Source organism: Elephantulus edwardii, unplaced genomic scaffold (genome assembly GCF_000299155.1).
Source record: "Elephantulus edwardii isolate Elephantulus edwardi_28Jun2011 unplaced genomic scaffold, EleEdw1.0 scaffold00044, whole genome shotgun sequence".
Classification (NCBI taxonomy): Eukaryota; Metazoa; Chordata; class Mammalia; order Macroscelidea; family Macroscelididae; genus Elephantulus; species Elephantulus edwardii.
This window is the reverse complement of record NW_006399794.1, coordinates 16,684,082-16,703,076: the sequence shown is the minus strand read 5'-3', so window position 1 is coordinate 16,703,076 and position 18,995 is coordinate 16,684,082. Positions and strand designations below refer to the sequence as shown.

The window sequence follows — 18,995 nt, the reverse complement described above, 5'->3', positions numbered from 1 at the left end:
AAAAATAAACAACCTAAATTAAAAAAAAAAGAGAAAGGATTGTTATTTATGCCCCCTCCTTTTCTGCCTTCCCACAGTGGTGGCTATTGCTGGTGGTGATGTGGCAGTGGTTAGAAGCATATTGAGATTTTCAGAAAAAGATACTTTGGAAGAATTAAAACAATTCTGCACCTCCTTCTGAGATGTACTGGGAGCTGTGCACTTTGGCCAACAGGCCATGAGTAGCTGCCAACCTGTGGGATATTTTGCCAAAGTGGGCACAAGTAAGATTTATCAGGCTTTCCTAGGATTCTGTAAGACTCCAGACTAGAACAAAAATCTAGACCACTTTGTCCAGTGTTGCTCTGCTCTGTGTCTTGGTTAATGTAACGGACTTAGTGGAGTTGAGAATAAATTAGCTTCTAGTTTTTCAGAGAAAGATAGGTTGGTTGGGACTCTGCAATAGGATTTGAGTTTCTGGACTTCTCCTTTATGGCAATTACTTATATAAAGCATTTACTTCCTGCAAAACTTAACCATGTTTCGTTGTAGTAGTTATTTTTCTTTTAATGTTTCTTTTCCCAAGTAGACTCTAAACTCTAGAAATTAGCCTCTATCATAATATCACACATGTAGTACATGCTCACTGAAGCTTTATTAAATGATGGCTGAATGAGTAAGGACTCATTCCCTGTATGTAAAATTTACCATCACACTATCCTAGAGTAGTCACTGTTGAGCTTAGAATGTATAGATTAGTTTCCTCCAGAAGTACTGTGGACTTTCAGATCTATCAGAAGCAACTCAACCTTTTTTTTTTTTTTCAATTCTGGTACATACTTGGATTATGCATTGACACATAGACAACTGCTTAGGGCAGCCAGCTGCCAGGCCTGTGTGAGAGGAAAGCTGTAGGACACCTTGGTGGAGCTGCCTAGAAGCACTGCTTGTTAATGTGTGTTTTCCTCACCTGTGATTTCTTCCAGGTCCCGATAATAAGCGAATGGCCAGAAATGTCTTGAAATATGAAAAGCTCTTGGCTGAGAGCCCCAGTCAGATGATTCCTGTCATGCAGAGACCCAACGTCCCCCACCTGCAGACCAGAGACACCTACGAGGGATTGTGTCAGACCCTAGGTTCCCAGGTAAATCCCTTGAGAAAAGGAAAAGAGGAACAGGCTTGATAAAAAGTGAGAAGGTATAATTGGGGAAATGTGTATGTGGGGTGTTGGAAGCTTATGTATTAAAAAAGATAATGTTTGCTTGGAAAGCATCAGGACCATATTCTGTGTGCTGATAGTCTATATTTTGTGTCATTGTTGGACCATTGAGTTGGAACTGACTCCTAGCCGACCCTCCAGCAGGTGGTCAGATCCCATCATATAGGAAGAAAAGACTCATCTTTCCCCTGAGAAACAGCTGGTGGATTTGAACCACTTGCCTTTGGGTTGGCTGCACAACTCCTTACCACTAAGCTACCAGAGCTCCTCTAAATTCTTTCTGCTCCTAGACTTCTTTTTATGCTCAGTTTGCACTTTCCTTTCCAGCCCACTCACTACCAGATCCCTAGCCTCTACTGCTCCTATGAGACCAACTCCAGTCCCTACCTGCTGCTCCAGCCTGTCCGGAAGGAGGTCATCCACCTGGAGCCCTATGTTGTCCTCTACCATGACTTTGTCAGTGACCTGGAGGCTCAGAAAATTAGGGGTCTTGCAGAACCATGGGTGAGTGTTCTCAAAGTCGGCTAGGAATGTCCCTTTGTGTTTTCATCTGCCTGAAGTGGGAGAAGAGCAGCCAGAACACGCAGGCACATTATTAGTCCAGGAAGTCAGCCTAGCCACACTGTGTATGGTTGGGAGAATAAAAAAGGAGTGACATGATGGGCAAGAATGACATTTTAGTGCTGATACACAGAATTACAGAGTGCTAAGTGGCCTGGTCCTGCGTCATAGTTTTGTTAAAGATGAAATTGGGACCCTGAGAGGAGAAAGACGGGGTGAGGGTCACACATTTAGCTGGAGCCAGAGCCACAGCTGGACCTTAGAGGTATGCTGATTGCTGCTGTGCCCTGGAACCTGCTGGTAACAGTTAACTTAGGCAGAGGCATAACAAGCAACTGATAACAAGCAACCCCCAAACCTCCATGACAGCGACAGTGAAGATGAGTTCTTCCTCACAGTAATGTCTGTCTGGGATTGGCATCAATTCTGATATCTAACTTGACATATCAGTCTCCTGGAAGAGGAAAATGACAGAGAAGGCGAACTATGAGCTGGCTCTTAAATCTGTTTGAAAATGTCAAATACTTTGACTCACATTTCTTTGGTCAAAGGAAATTGTGTAGCCTCTTCTGAAATCCACAGAGACAGCGTATTTCTTTCTTCCAGAGAGAAGTCATTGCCAAGTCACCAAGACAAGCTGTCAGTACAGTGAGGATGTCTGATCCTCCACTGGAAAGGTGGTAGATTTTTAGAAAAGGAATATTGTCTACCTTTGTAAACAGGGAGCTCTGGTGGTGGTGTGGTAAGGAATCACACTGCCAACCTGAAGGCACACAGTTCAAATCCACTACCTGCCCCACAGGAGAAAGATGGGACAGTATCTTCCCACACAATTTACTGTCTCTGAAAACTCACCAGAAGGTCAGCTACGACTTGATTCTTGATTCTCACACCACTGTAAACACGTTGTCTCTGTAAAAATGATACATTAATCCTCTAATTTCTTTTTCCAAGTCTGTTAGAGTAAGGTCAAACCTGAGGTACTTAACAATGTGCTATTCATCCATGTACCCATCCAGTCATTCATCAGCATGTACTGAGAGCCTGCTGTGAGCCAGACCTTGCACTGGGCTTTTTACAAAGACGAGAATGTGTTAGTCTCTTCCTTTTAGGAACTACTGGAGTAAAAGAAATATTTACACAACACTTTGATTACTCACTCAATGGCACCTAATAACTTTGATTAGTAGCTGAGACATCTAACATCAATAACTATGCTTAGTGTAAGGAACACTGGGAGCACACTGGTTAAAGCACTCGATGAGTAACTGTAAGATTGGTGGTTTCAACCTATCAGTGGCTCTGGGGGAGAAAAGGCTTAGTGATTTGCTGTCATAAAGATTAGACCCTAGAGAAGAAGAAGAAGAAAAAATATTACACCCTAGGAACCCCATGAGGCAATAGGGAAGATCCACTCTGTCCTATAGGGTCATTATAAATTGAAATTGACACAGTGGCACACAACAACATGAACAGTGTTTTGACAGAAGTGTACACCGAGGGTTGTGCTGTGTGTGATAACATAAAAAAGTAAGCATTCCTCAGAAGACGAGGCAGTGGGAAGAAGAACAGACAGAGGAGAGGAAGAACTAGAGAAAGCTTCACAGTAGCAGTGAAATTCATCAGAGTAATTGGCGAAGGTGGGCAAGGCTATCCCAGGAACACAAAAGGAGACATACAGGTGTCTGATATACACTGCACTCAGGAGGAGGAGGGATGCTCGGTGACTGAAGTGCACAGCAGATGGGGTGACACGGGAGAGGAGATGCAGCTAGATGATGAGAACCCTTTAGGAAACACTGTAAATGCCATGCTGGGGAGCTTGGATTTCATCCTGTAGGCAATGGAGAAGCTGTTGGGCTATATTAAACATTAAACAGGAGAATGATATGGTCAGATTTGTGGATTTAAAAGAAGACTTGGACAGTTAAAAAGTAGCAATACTCATTTGATTGGAAAGCTCCTCCCCAGCCCCCACCAATAAAATCTAGGACTTTTGTACTGGAGGTTTTCAGATCATTAAGTTTCACTGGGGACGTGGAGCAACATGTTTGCAATAATTTCAGTTTCTCCATGAACTGGCAGTGCTATTTGGTCAGCAGCTATTTTTCCTTAGTGCAGCTCAGTTGGCATGGCAACACGTGTCCATTCAGTCCTCATGATCAGGTAATCCATTGGTGTGCACAGGCCTTGCCACATTCCCTTCTCCCAGAAACCTCTCCCTAGGGTCCTTGATTTTTGTCTAATCTCTGGCTCTCCTAGGAGCAAGCCTGAAGCTCATATGATAGTGACACTATCATGGGAATTTAGGGGTTTGTGTTGAATTCTTCCAAGCACCTACTTCTTGCCAAGCTCTACCCTCATAAGGCTGACATTCTAATCAAAGAGGCAGAACTAGACAAATTGTTAGGCGAATCAATAATTTTCTATCCTTAAGAAAGTACTTTGCAGTTAGAAAGCATTTTATTTAAAAAATAATTTACACTCCAATATGTTGTTGTTATGGGCCACTGCGTTGGAACTGACTCACAGCTGACCCTCCAATGGGTTTTCAGAGGCAGTTAATTGCACGTGAGTTTGCCTGGCCTTTTCCTGTGGAACAGCTGGAGGTTGCTATAGGGATGGCAGCACAGCTTCGTACACACTGCTATACAAACATTTGAACCAAAAGAGACATTCAATTGTATTAACAAACTCAGACTTCCCCCACCCACCACAATAAAGGCAATTATAGAAAAATGGATTTTTTTAATTTCTTTATAAGAAAGGGCTTTTGCCAGAATTGTTTAGAAGGATTAAGCTGCCTCTGCAGGTAGTTTCCTGTTGTGGAAGTGTTCAATCATTTATTCGACAAGCTCTCATTAATGCTTGCCAAGGTCAAGTCCTGTGCTGGACACAGAGGATACACAGGTAACAGAGAAATGGTCCTGTATTTGCAGAACTCCTTGTTGCCATGCAGATTATTAAACAACAATCAAATGTCCGTTTATTTCAGTTCAACAAGTTATTAAGTGCTTACTGTCTAGCAGACACAGTGCTAACAGGTACTATCAACTCAGATTTTTAGTCATCACATAGTTTTTTTATATTCAAGATTCATATCTATCAGTAACTTAGTCTAAAAAATCCCATACCACTTGCTGCTGAAGTGACTCCAACAAATGGTGCGTCAGAAGAGAACTGTGATCCTTAGCGTTTTCAAGGGCTGATTTGTCAGAAGTGCATCATCAGGCCAGGCTTCCGACCATTCAATTAGCAGTTAGCATGTTAATTATTTGCACCACCCAGGGACTCCAGTAGATTAGTAGCAAGTGTAAAATAGCGTTAATTAGGGAGACACAAGGATGCTTGGGCTTATGCTCTAGGAGGGGTAGGGGGAATATCTGTGCAAATGACAAAACCACCTCTTTGTGCATGACAGCCTCTTAGTTCACCTCCCCCCTTATACCCTTCACACCAGCTGCAGAGATCAGTCGTGGCATCCGGCGAAAAGCAGTTACAAGTGGACTACCGCATCAGCAAAAGGTAGGAAGGTTTCTTTTTTGGCACAAAGTCCCTGTAAGAACTCTACTCTCCCAAAATAAGCATATGGTTAAAATGAGGATTGCTTTTCCAGAGAATGCAGTCTCGTCTACTTTTGTAATTTTACCTCATGTTTCCATTCCCATTTCCTGACTCATATTCAAAGCATGACTTTCCAACATTCAGCAGGGGTGATGAATAGAATCTCTGGATATGGTGTCTCTCCAGGAGCTGACTTAGCTGGGGGTACCCCAATCTTATCCATCCTCAGTTCTGCCCAGCCTGTACTGCAGCTGTTTATTTATGTCGTAACAATGGGGTGACTGACAGGGTAAGATGAGGACCCCGCATCAGAAGCCGGAAGTCAGCAGCCTTGGGAGAGGCCAGGCCTCAGTGTACGTGGTTTTCTTGGACCTTGGACCTTGGATTTCTACGGGAAGTGAGATGAGTGATGAAATCAGTGATTCAAAACAATTTGGCTTCACTTAGTTGGTCGAGTACATTTAGAGACCTTTCATATTAAAAGTTATTTTCCAAACTTGGGAAGGATTTTACAACATCACCTTCATTACTTTTCTAACTTTATGACATTCTAGAGTCAAAGAGGGAAATTTTTATGTTCACAAACATTGTTTTTCTTTTCTCTTAAATTCTCTCATTGCCTTCAAGTCACAACTGACTCATAGCTGACCCTCAGAAAACCTACAAAACTCCATTTTTGGAGACTGTAAATTGCATGGGAGGAGTGCGCCCATTTTTCTTCTTCAGAGCTGCTGGAGGATTTGACCTGCCAGAGATGTGCCACTTTTGGGTTAGCAGCACAGCTCTCTATGGACCACACTAGGAGAGCTTGCTTTTCTAGAAGTAGGGAATATTTTCTTCCCTTTTAAGATGAATAGTTATCTCTTCTTTCCCAAATCACATCACTCCTCAATCTTTTGAATTTTGGTTCAGCCAACACAGTTTCACAGGAATAGGGCCTGGCTTAGTTATCTTGTGGTGCTGTAATAGAGATATCATAAGTGGGTGGCTTTTACAAACAGAAGCTTATTATCTCACAGGCTAAAAGTCTGGATTCATGGAGCTGGCTCTGGGAGAAGCCTTTCTTTCTCTGTTAGCTCTGGAAGAAGGTCCTCGTTTTTGTTATTTTTTTGTTTTTTTTATTTGTGCTGGAGAAGAGTATCCAATATACCATGGACTGCTAGGAGAACAAACAGGTTCGTCCTAGACAGAGTGAGACCAGGCTGGTCCTTGGAGGCAAGGAGTCTGAAGCTTCATCTGACATACTTTGGACATGTTGCAAGGAGGGACCAGCCCTTGGAGAGGGATGTGATGCTTGTGAAGGTGGAAGGACAGTACAGGAAAGGAAGACCCTCGATGAGAAGCATTGGTTCAGTGACTGGGGTAATGGGAGTAGATGTGTCAGAGACAATAAGATTGGCACAGAATAGAGCAGAGTTTAGGGCTGTTGTACATAGGATTGCTATGAGTTGCAGGAGACTCAACAGCACATAACAACAACAGTGATCTTCATGTGGTAAGGCATTTATTTTCTCTCACCTTTGCTTACTCACTTGCTTGTTTAATCTCTTTTACATCACAAAAGAAACTGACTTAAAATTTAAAACACATCTCATTCCCAGAGGGGATTATAATCACATGTATAGGGGTTAGCCATATTTTGGGGAGACACAGTTAAATTCATAATAGTGTCCAATTGGCTTTCCTTTCTTTCGTTCCATGCTTTCCCGACAAGCAGGTGGTCACAGTGGAGGGCAGCCAGGAAGCATCTCTGCTAGTGTTTCTCCCAGAGATGGCAAGTGTATGCATTCCAGTCATTCACTGAAACAAACCAGTCTGTCAAAGAATAATCATTAGTGCCTTCTGGAAACCAGACCGTGAGTAAGAGTCTAATGATATAGTGTATGAACTTTCTGTCTGAACGGGGAAACAGATAAGTAACTACAGTACTTAAGTGTGTAAGTTCAGAAGATTAGAAGAGCCAACTAACCCAAATGTGGGGTGAGGTATGAAGGATTGTTGTTGTTGTTGTTGTTTTGTTTCTTCAACTTAACTATGACCCCTAGCAGCCCTATGAACAATGGATCTGAACTTTCCATCTCTGACATACTTGAGCCCATTGTTACAGTCCATCTTGTTCAATCCATCTTCCTCTCTTATGCTGACCCTCTATTTTTCAAGCATGATGCCCTTTTCCAAGGACTAACCCCTCTTAACAACATATCCAAGTGTGTGAGATGAAGCTTCACCATCTTTGCCTTCAAGGAGCATTATGGTTTCATTTTCTCCAAGACATACTTGTTTGTCCTTTTGGTTGTCTGAGATATTCAGTACTCTAATCCAACACCACAGTTCAAAGGCATTTATTCTTCTTCTGCCATCCTTATTCATTGTTCAATTTTCAGATGCCTAGCAAGTAATTGAAGCATGGTTTGAACCAGGTGCACCTTGGTCTTTAAACAGATGTCATTGCTCTTCAGCACTTTAAGGAAATTCTAGGCAGCAGATTTTCCAAATGGAACATGTCTTAATTTCCTTACTGTTGTTTCCATGGGTGTTGATTGTGGATCCAAGTAATATGACAACTTCAGTCTTTTTTCCATCTCTCATGATGTTGCCTATTGGCCTTGTACTGAGGATCTTAGTTTTCTTGAGATGTAACCCTTATTAAAAGTATCTTGGATCTTCTACAGCAAGTATTTTAAGTACTCTTCACTTTTATCAAGCAAGGTTTTGTCATCAGCATAATACAGGTTGTTGGTGAATTTTCCTCTGATCCTGATGCCACATTCTTCATCATAAAGTCTGCTTTCTCAACTGGTTTGCTCACCATACTAACTGAATAGATACAGAGAAAGGATACAGTCCTGACCCACACCTGTGTTGATTTTAAACCATGTAGTGTTTCATTCTTGTTCTAGGTATAGGTTTCCCATGAGCATAACTAAGTATCTGGAATTCCCATTCTTCACAATGTTATCCGTAGGGAGAGCAATGACATGTTGGTTACTTTTTAACCAACTGACTCTAGTGGGATAAAACCTCATTTTTAGTTTTTGCTTATTTCCATGGTATAAATATTCCATAGTCCTTCTCTCTTTTGAGTGCTCCTTGGAGATGATCTTCATGTAGTTTGGCATCTTGCTTTTCCCTTTTCTGCTTATTTGTTTGTTTAATCTCTTTTTGATTTCAAATGAAATGTATTCAAGTCACACCTACACTAATTTGCTTATTAACATAGAAAAAGACCTATTCTCAAATGAGATTATAACTACAGGTATGGGAGTTGGGATTTACAACACTTATTTTGGGAGGAACACAATTCAATCCATAAGAGATCCCTAATAGATCATTTTCTTGTACACAAACCTTCATTATCTAAAACCCACAAAGTAAAGTCCAGATTACTTAGCATAGTGTCCTCCGCTTGTTGTAACATGCCAAGTCTGCTTTTTAAAAGTTTTATCTACCATTATGTTTTTCATAAACTAAATGCTTTAGCTATATATACTACAGTATTTCTTGTATACACTATGTATTATCAAACTTTCACACCTGTTCATAAGCTGTTTCTTTAGTCAGGAATATCCCTACATTTTTCTATCCAGCAAAATTTTACTAACTCTCCAAAATTTGGCTTAAATGTCACCATCTTAACTTAGTGTCCAACCCAAACAAACTGCTCTTTTTCCTGTGCTTTCTCTCTGTTCAATAGTCTATATTGCACTTTTTCATTATAACTTGATTTATAGTGAGTTATTTTTTTCTTCTCTCATTTAATCCATGGGGTGTTTGAAGGTAACATTTTCATCTTGAATATCTCTGTAAATCTAAAAACATGTACCATTTGTACTTATGTAGTTCTTATGAACTAATGTTCATCCTTTCCTTTGTGGGGGATTTTTTCTTCCCTTTCTCCTATCCCTTTCTTCTTTCTTCAGTTTGTATCCTTTAATCATTTAATCATAAGCATCATTTTATCATTTCAGGCATCAATGAGTGGGCCTTGAACACAAGTTAATGATGCTTTGATCTTTGGTGTATTTTAGTGCCTGGCTGAAGGACACCGTTGACCCAATGCTGGTGACCCTTGACCACCGCATTGCTGCCCTCACAGGCCTTGATGTCCAGCCCCCGTATGCAGAATACCTCCAGGTGGTGAACTATGGAATCGGAGGACACTATGAGCCCCACTTTGATCATGCTACGGTAATATCAGGTCGATGACCAATATCCTGGGATAGTGGGGAACTATTTCTCTGAAGCAGAGTTTGCTTAGTCACACAGGGAAAAGTAAGTAAAATCTTAGGGAAAATATTCTTGTTTTAGGAAGATAGGAGAATCTTAGTTTCTAGCTGATTACTGCTAACTCATTAATTTTCTTACCTGTTGCTATCCACCTATCCACCTCAAATTTGCCATTAGAATTCTTGTAATTAAGGTTGTATAGTATTTATATAAGAACTGATACAGAGATATTAATATATGTAGATTAATGGAAGAAAATAGAATCCAGAAAGAAATCTACGCATTTATAGTCAATTATATTGTTGAAAGAATATACTGAGTCACTGTATCGAAAGGAATTGGAAGACACAGAAGAATTTCATGAAACAACATATAAGCAAGAGCCTATGGTGATGAAAGAAGTAGTTCAGGCTGCTTTGAAGGAAATGGCAAAAAATAAGGCTCCAGGAATAGATGGTATACCAATTGACATATTTCAGTTAACAGATGCTGCCATGGACGTGCTCACCAAGTTGTGTCAAGAAATCTGGAGAACAATCACTTGGCCAACTGTCTGGAAGAGATCGATATTTGTTCCTATCGCAAAGAAAGTTGACCTAACAGAATGTGGAAACTACAGAACAATATCATTGATTTCACATGCAAGCAAGATTTCACTGAAGAGTATCCAAAAACGACTGGAACAGCACATCAACAGAGAACTGCCAGAAGTCCAGGCTGGGTTTAGAAGGGGTCGTGGTACTAGAGATATTGTAGCTGATGTTAGATGGATCTTGGCTGAAAGCAGGGAATACCAGAGGAATGTCTATCTGTGTTTCATTGACTATGCAAAGACATTTGACTGTGTAGATCATAACAAACTATGGCTGACTCTGAGAAGAATGGGAATCCCAGAACACTTGATCGTTCTAATGCAAAACTTATACTTGGACCAGGAGGCAGTCGTCAGAACAGAGCAAGCGAACACTGCATGGTTCAAAATTGGGAAGGGCGTATACGCCAGGGATGCATCCTATCTCCATACCTTTTCAACCTATATGCAGAACAGATTATCCGGGAGGCTGGGCTCTATGAAGAGAAATGTGGGGTCAAGATTGGTGGACGATTTATCAACAATCTGCGTTATGCGGATGACACAACCCTGCTTGCTGAAACTGAAGAGGACCTGAAGCGCCTGCTGCAGAGTGTCAAGGACTGCAGCCTACAATATGGATTGAGGCTCAATGTCAAGAAGACAAAGATTCTCACCACTGGACCAATTGGCAGCATCAGGATGAATGGTGAAGAGATTGAGATTGTTCACAGCTTTAGTTTGCTTGGCTCCATAGTCAACAGTCTTGGCACCAGCAGCCAGGAAATTAAAAGGCGCATTGCCATGGGAAAGTCTGCTGTTTGGGACCTCTCCAAAGTACTGAAGAGCAATGGTGTCTCTCTGGAGACTAAGGTGTGTCTGATACAGGCCACGGTCTTCGCAATCACTTGTTATGCATCAGAGAGTTGGACAATGACCAAGGAGGATAGAAGGAGAATTGATGCCTTTGAGCTGTGGTGCTGGAGAAGAGTATTGAGAATACCATGGGCTGCTAGGAAAACAAACAGATTTGTCCTGGAAAGGGTTAAACCGGGTGGTTCCTTGGAGGCAAGGTTCTGAGGCTCCGTCTAACATACTTTGGACATGGTGTGCGGAGAGACCGGTCCTTAGAGAGGGACATCATGCTTAGGAGGGTGGAGGGACAGCGCAGGAGAGGAAGGCCCTCTATGAGGTGGGTTGATTCAGTGACTGGGATGATTGGGATGGGAGTGTCGGAGACAGTGCGATTGGCACAGGACAGAGCGGAGTTTAGGGCTGTTGTACATAGGGTCGCTATGAGTCGCAAGCGACTCGACGACACATAACAACAACAACATAATACTTTACATATTGACTTAATTTGCTGAGAACCCAAAGAAACAATAAACCCTCATATAGCAAGTACTTTCACTAATAACAACTAATTTTGTTGGATTATTATATTCCATTTACATTGTACATCTAACAATAAGTTAGTCCAAAAAAATATTTTGTAACTATGATCAAGAACCAATAAAGGAGGAAATTCATTCTACACTGAAGGAATTGGCAAAAAATAAGGTTTCAGTAATTGATTGATAAATAGTATTTATTTGACAAATTTTTTATTATTTTCTTTTTATTTGACAAATTTTAACAAACAAATGGAGCCCTGGTTGTGCCAAGAAATCTAGAGGAGAAAACTACTTGGCCAATTGACTGAATATAGAAGAAATTCATATTTATTCCCATTTCCCAGAAGGTGATCCAACAGAATGTGGAAATTATTGGACAAGATCACTACTATCACCACCAAGAAAGAAGAACCAGGAGAGGAACATGTCCTTTGGATGTAGGTTCTCACAATGGGACACTTCTAGAACCAGGAGACACAGAGCGAAGCCTTCTCCTAGAGCCAGCTCCTAAAATTTGGACTTATGGATTCTTAAACTGTGAGAAAAGACATTTTTATTTACTAAAATGTTTTTTAAAAAATAAAAAGATCACTAATATCACATGCAAGTAAAACCTTACTGAATATCATCCCAAAACAACTAGAATAATACAGACAGAGCTTCTAGAAATACAAACTAGAAGAGGCTGTGGCACTAGGGATATCATTACTGATGTCAGATGGATCTTGGCTAAAAGAAGAGGGAACAAGAATGATGTCTATTTGTGTTTTATTGACTATGCAAAGCTATTTGCCTGTGTGGATCACAACAAATTGTGGCTAACATTGGGAAGAATGGGAATCCCCCAGCACTTGATTGTGCTCATGCAAAACCTATACTCAGCCCAGGAAGCTGTTGTCTGAGCAGAACAAGGGAACACTGCAGGGTTCAAAGTCAAGAAAGGAATGCCACAGGAGGTATCTGTTGTTCTATACTTTTTCAATCTATGTACTGAATAGATCATTCAGGAAGCTAGCCTTTATGAAGAAAAACGTGGCATCAGCATTGGAGAAAGACTCATCAACAACCTGCATTATGCAAATGACACAGCCTTGCTCACTGAAATGGAGTAGGACTTGAAGCTTTTGCTGCAGAAAATCAAGGAAAGCAACCTTTAATAAGATTGCATCTCAACTTCAAGAAAGTAAAGATCCTCATCACCAGGCCAGTAGGCAGCATCCTGATAAATGGAGAAAAGATTGAGGCTGTTAATCATTTCATCTTGCTCAGATTCACAATCACCAACCTTGGTACCATCAGTCAGGAAATCAAAAGACAAATTGCATTGGGAAAATTTACTGTCCAGGACCTATTCAGAGTGCTAAAGAGCAGTACTGTGAGTCTAGAGACTATGACGTATCTGATCCAGGGCATGGTCTTCTTAATTGCTTGCTGTCCATTTGAGAGCTGAACAGTGACTAAGGATGACAGAAAAAGAGTTGTGGTGCTGGAGAAGAGTATTGAACATACCATGAACCGACAAGAGAACAAACAAGTCTGGAGAGGGTGAAACAAGCTTGCTCCTTGGATGCAAGGATTTTGAAGCTCCATCCCACTTATTATGGACATGTTGCCAGGAGGGACCAGTCCTTGGAAAAGGACATCATGCTTGGAAGGATAGAGGGTCGGCACAGGAGAGGAAGATCCTGGATGAGATGGACTGGCACAGTGACTGTGGGAATGAAGTCAGATGTGTCGGCAATTGTGAGGTTGGCTCAGGATAGGACAACGATAGTTATTGCTCATAGTTACTGTGAGCTGCAGTTGACCAGGCACATAACAACAATAACAACAGTAAAGATGGGCACATCCTCCCCAGGTGTAGCCTAGGGCTCTAAGTCCTTCTTTAACACCTCCTTTTTACTTCTCTCTGCTGTGGTGAAGTCATTGTTGTTGCTCTAATGTCTTTTGCATAACATAATGCTATGATTTGTTTTTACCTCAGTCACCAAGCAGTCCTCTGTACAGAATGAAGTCTGGAAACCGAGTTGCAACATTTATGATCTATGTGAGTCTGAGGCTCTGGAGTGGCCAGAGCTTTCTTACTTAATGACTATTTCAATCTCCACTTTATCTTACAGAACTCAAAGCAATTTCAAGGATTGATTTTATATGATACAGCAAACACTAGACAGTGAGCACAAAAATCAGCCAGAATTGTGTGACTCTCAGATGGTATTTTTATTTAGACATTACAGAAACTAGAAATTCAAGATAGAGTTCTTGCCCTTGAAAAGCTTATAGTGCCTAGATCTAATTATAACCTTTCTTGTAGTAGAGGATTAGATACCATAGGTGACATTATGTTGAATGTCAAAGGACATGAAAAGGAAGCAAGAGTCTGTCTTTGACATCTCAGTTGACATTGAAAAGTATGGACCTACATATGAGCCTATAGAGCTACAAGATGAAAGAGGAGAGCTGAAGTAACTATGATCAGAAGGGGAGCTTTGAGAGAAGAACAGAGATACCTACAAATTTCATAAGTGTTTCACTATGATGTACAATGAAGATTCCTTATCTCTCCATAAACTCTGGTAAAATCTATTATCTCCCACATGTCCACTGCCTTTGAGTTGGACTATAAATCTTACCAGAACAGACAGCCTCCTTTTACTGCTGCAGAAAGATTCAGACTGCTGAGCTGTCAGTTAGAAGCCCAACACATAAGCTGCTTTATTTGCCCCCAGGGCTCCTAAATATTGGCATTATACTCCAATGTAAAGAAATTGCTCTCGTCTCCTAATTCCAGATCTGATCCTACAGGATTTGGTTCAATTTATTATATAACATATCCATTTCCCTTCAGACCCTGTGAGTTTACTTTCTTTATGGAGAAATGAAAATTTCTGTTTTCTAACATTTAAATTAGAAGAGATTTGTCACTATTAACTGAAATTGAAACCTGTTAGAAGGGCTCTAAGTAATAACCAAATATGAAGTTCTATCAGAACTGCCCCTTTTGCCCAGCAGTTTCTCTTCTTCTCTCCTCAGAGCACAGCCAGAAAGGGCAAACAGGTCAGTGTTCCCTGGTCTTTAATGCTGACAACGCCAGCGTGTTTCCTTATGTGGCCCAGCTTTATATTTCCTGCAGGACTGGAAAGCTGCCACTCACACTGGTATTTAGGCCTCTCAGTGGCCTTTCTGAGCATCTGATGAGACACAGAATTGAAGTCAGCTCTCTGGGCAGGAGGCACATCTTAAAGTAGCAGCTACCACTGCACCTGCAGTTGGTCATTCAAGCTGCCTGGAGGGTCACTGACAGTAAGGAATATAGGAGTCAACCAAACACTAGGACATCCAGAGGCCCAACATACCTCTGTTTGTTTGTGGGGTTTTTTTTTCCCCATTATTGATTTCAATGAACATTTACAAAGATTTTGGATTTCCATTCATTCATTGTTGCACTTTTCTCCCCCCCCCCCCCCCCCAGTTTGCTCTTCTTCCTGAAAAGCAAAACTCCTTCATTGGTATACAGTCCCCCCCCCCCCATACCTCTGTTCTTTTTTTCCTCCAGCTGTTTGCTAGTTACAAAAGCCCAGTTACAATGTTAAGAAAACAACAGTGTAAGTGTGTGTGTCTGTTTTGGAGCGTGATGACAAAAGTAATTCTTGGAGCTTAGTCAAAACTTTTTTAATCTACTGAGCTAATGGAGCCCTCAATATTGATGTTAGCTGTGAGGATTGAGAGAGAGAGAGAGAAGGAATATCTAAATCTGGTCCTCTCGTGACCCTGGAAGCAAACACTAATGCTGTTGAGCAGACTTCCTTATTCCCAGCTTGGAATCAGGGAGCATAGGGAGGAATCCAAGCAGAGCTGACATCAGGATATCATGTTAATGAGCGCATGACAAAGTAGGCCAGGCAGCAGTTGTTCCAACTCTGGTTTCTTCCTCTGACATTGTAGCTGAGTGCAGTGGAGGCCGGAGGAGCCACAGCTTTCATCTATGCCAACTTTAGCATGCCTGTGGTTAAGGTGAGTGGCCGCTCGAGGTTCTAAGAGCACAGCTCTCCACGCCTCAGCCTTCGTGTTCTCTTGTGCATGCAGACTGATTCTGGGGAGTATAAAAAGAGGTCTTCTCTGATTCCTAGAACCCTAACCAGTCCCTCCTTCTTTACCACCACAGCCTCTTTATTTGATCTCCACTTACATTGTAAGTGGATGATTGCATGTCTGTCTTCCCTCAAAGTTTAAGAACTCTGTGTCATTCATCTTTGTATCCTTCACCACAACTAGTCCCTTCAGTCTTTCATTCCACAAACATTCAGGGCAGGAGGCACTGAAGGTACAGAGGAAAAAAAAATCACAGTCCTTGTCCTCCAGGTTCGCACAGAGGAATTAAGAGGCAATGACAACGTAATTCAATAAGAACTATAAAAAAGGTAAAAAGAGGGGCAAGATGTTTGATGAATAAATATCCATCCCAGATTAATTAAGCTCCCCAACAGTCCGTCACCAATTCAGATAAAATATGAAGAAAAAGAAATGCGGTACTAATGCCTGTAAAGTGTTCAGCACAGTGCTTGGTACGTTCTAAGATTCTCTACATAAATGTTAAGATAGAAATTCCGAGGGCTGTGAGGTCTCCTTGAGGCTTGAGATTGCTGAGGCTTCCACTGCCTCCTGGAAAGCTCCTCCTTTATAATGTTTTTTTTTCTACTTCTAAAGGCCATGATTAAAGTAAGGAAACAGCAGCATATAGGAGGAAAACTGCATAGAATTTGCGTTCTGGATTTGCATTCTGACTTTGCCTAACTCCTTTGCTAGTAAAATGGGGATGAGTATACTGCCCTCTTAGATGAATAGGTAAAGAGGCTGATACTATTAGTAAGTATATAAAGGAGGGTAAAATTGGGAATTACCAATCTGGTAATTGAGATGGGCAATCTCCTCCCATGTGATTAACTGCCCGCCGGAGGGTCCGTTATGGGTTGGTTCTGACTCGATGGTACACGACAACAGTAAACTTGGGAATTAGATTCTCAGTTCTTTGACCTTTCTCTTAGCACTTGCCACAGCATACTGAGGTGGTCTGTTTTTGTTAGCCTCTCTTACTAAACTGTAAGATCTGTGAAGACTGGATGTGATTTGCCTCTACACCCAAAGGGCATGTGTTAAGAGTAGACTTGAAGTAAATTACTTACTGACGAGTGAGTAAGTGGCCCCTTGGGCCATTTGGTTCCATTTCATTCATGCCTTGTTCCCAAAGTGCATGGAGTTTCCTCATTTAATGAAACACTTGCATTTGTCCTTAGTCATTTTCTTCATAAGGACTGGGATTCTGGGCTGACCCTCCCCAGGCTGGACCCTCTTGTTTCAGAATGCAGCGCTGTTTTGGTGGAACCTGCACAGGAGTGGTGAAGGGGATGGTGACACCCTTCATGCTGGCTGTCCTGTCCTGGTGGGAGATAAGTGGGGTAAGGCTTCCCTTTCTAGGGGTGAGACTGAGGGGAAGGGTACAGCATAAAGTGAAAATAGAGATGGTTAGAAAATACCATACAGTGACATTTCAATGCCATGTTATAGTGAAATGATTATAGACTCTGAGTCGTTTTCCCAGAACAGATTCGGAGCCCCAGAGAGGTAGGGGTCCTGTCACATAATAGTCAATAAGGTTGAGAAAAATGGGCAAATGCTTCCCAGCTAATCTATAGCCTTAGTAACTTGCTGGGAGGTCAGATACGAGTCAGTTCCAACTTGACAGCAAAGAGTGAATGAGTGATGAAGAAATGGTAAAACCTAGAAGATAAATAGCCTCCCTACAACCATCAAATGGATTCCAACTCACAGTGACCCGACAGGACAGAGTGGAGCTGTCTTACAGGGTTTCCAAGGCTGGAAATCTGTATGAAATTCAACTTCCTCCCTTGGATTGACTGTTGAGTGTAAGTGCTGACTTTTCAGTTAGCACCTGAGTGCTTTAACTGCTGTGCCACCAGGGCTTCTTAAATAATCAGCTGAAGTGTTTAAATTACGTATGTCTAAGAACACTTAGCTCTGAAGAAAAAAGATAAGCTGTCACTTTGAGATGGACATTGCTAAGGGTGAAGACATCACATTTTCTTCCTTTCACCTGGAGGTGGTGGGCTTGTAGAAGCTGCATAAATGAAAGATATAGGACCCTAGTTGTCTCAGGTTTCGAAATGAGCCTATAAGAAGCAGGACCTGCCAGGAACTTCTTTCAGGAGACAGTGTGCTCTTTGCTAGTTATCTCCTACAGCACCATCTTAGCAGGGGTGGGATTAGGGCTAGACAAATGAGGTGTCTAGGGTACAGGATTTAAGGAGATACTTCAATGAGCCACAGAGTGAGTGCTGGCTTGTAGTTTGGGTCTCCCACTGTCTGCTCTAATGAGCTGTCTCTCTTCTTTGCTCCCATTCTTTCCCAGTGGCCAATAAGTGGATACACGAGTATGGACAGGAATTCCGCAGACCCTGCAGTTCAAGCCCTGAAGATTGAAATGATGACAGAGAGAAGCTGGTGAAGTCCTATTGCTTTCCAGATATGCCAAAAGCTAGCAGAGAGGACGACAAAGGAGCGCAGTCTTCTAGAAGAGGGCTCTTGTCAGCATGGGCTGTTCCTTGAAAATGGGAGACAAAGTAGTCTTTACTAGGTGACAGCAGAGAAACATTTATTTCTCCTTATCATTAGAATCAGAGTAGATAGGACAGTACAAAGGAGAGCTATGGAGGCCTGAGAGAAGTTCCTGGAGCTCAGATCCTGTCTACTGAGAACAGGACAGATTGATAGTCTCTAGGATTTTGTCTATGGGGCTTCTGCCTCTGTGAAAGTGGACCACAAGAGTGGAGAAGTGGCAACGAGGGCATCTACAGGAGGGGTTAGCCTCATTTCCATGGCTCTAAGTCTTTCTCCTCAGACTTCTGTTGAAGGCCTAGCAGCAGAAAGTGTATGCGATTTTTAAAATGCAATAATTAAAAAATGTTTACAAATTCTTTTTTATAGCTAAGAATATTCTTAAATTAGTGAAAAAAGAGTATACAATTTTATTGATATTATCTCCACACAACTTACTCTCAGATCCACTTGTCATGACATTCCAGGGACATTAATACTTTCTACTTCTTTAAAGTAGGAGGAGTGCCCCGCCTTCATTTCCATTTTTTAGGCCTTTGCATTTGCTCTTCCTTTACATCTTCTGAGATCTTCTCATCCCTGCATTCTTGTCTCAGTGTCACTTGCAGCTACAGCATAACTCTGTTCTCATATCATGTTCTTTCCTCTTGTATCTTCTTTCAGAGTTAACCGCTCAGTTTCAGATAGGGAACTCTGGTGGTCTAAGTGGTTAAAGAGTTGTACTGTCAACCCAAAGTCATATGGTTCGAATCCACCAGCTGCTCTGAGGGAGAGAGATGGGCAGTTTTCTCTGGTGTGGTTCATAGCTCTGAAAACTGACTGGAGGGCCAGCTATGAGTCAGTTCCC

The 18,995-nt window shown here is 41.7% G+C and overlaps 1 protein-coding gene across 1 annotated transcript in view; it reads left to right on the top strand.

Annotated features, from left to right (window-relative positions):
• The window catches only part of P4HA3 (prolyl 4-hydroxylase, alpha polypeptide III), a 56,338-nt gene extending 38,151 nt beyond the window's left edge, over nt 1–18,187 (top strand). Inside the window, exons 6-13 of the mRNA XM_006885576.1 lie at nt 966–1,123; nt 1,526–1,702; nt 5,220–5,284; nt 9,352–9,511; nt 13,500–13,562; nt 15,461–15,529; nt 16,875–16,971; nt 17,943–18,187. Of these exons, the coding sequence (XP_006885638.1) occupies nt 966–1,123; nt 1,526–1,702; nt 5,220–5,284; nt 9,352–9,511; nt 13,500–13,562; nt 15,461–15,529; nt 16,875–16,971; nt 17,943–18,013 (860 nt within the window). The 3' untranslated portion in view covers nt 18,014–18,187. The remainder of the gene's footprint in view (nt 1–965; nt 1,124–1,525; nt 1,703–5,219; nt 5,285–9,351; nt 9,512–13,499; nt 13,563–15,460; nt 15,530–16,874; nt 16,972–17,942) is intronic.
• Nucleotides 18,188–18,995: the final 808 nt, after the last annotated feature.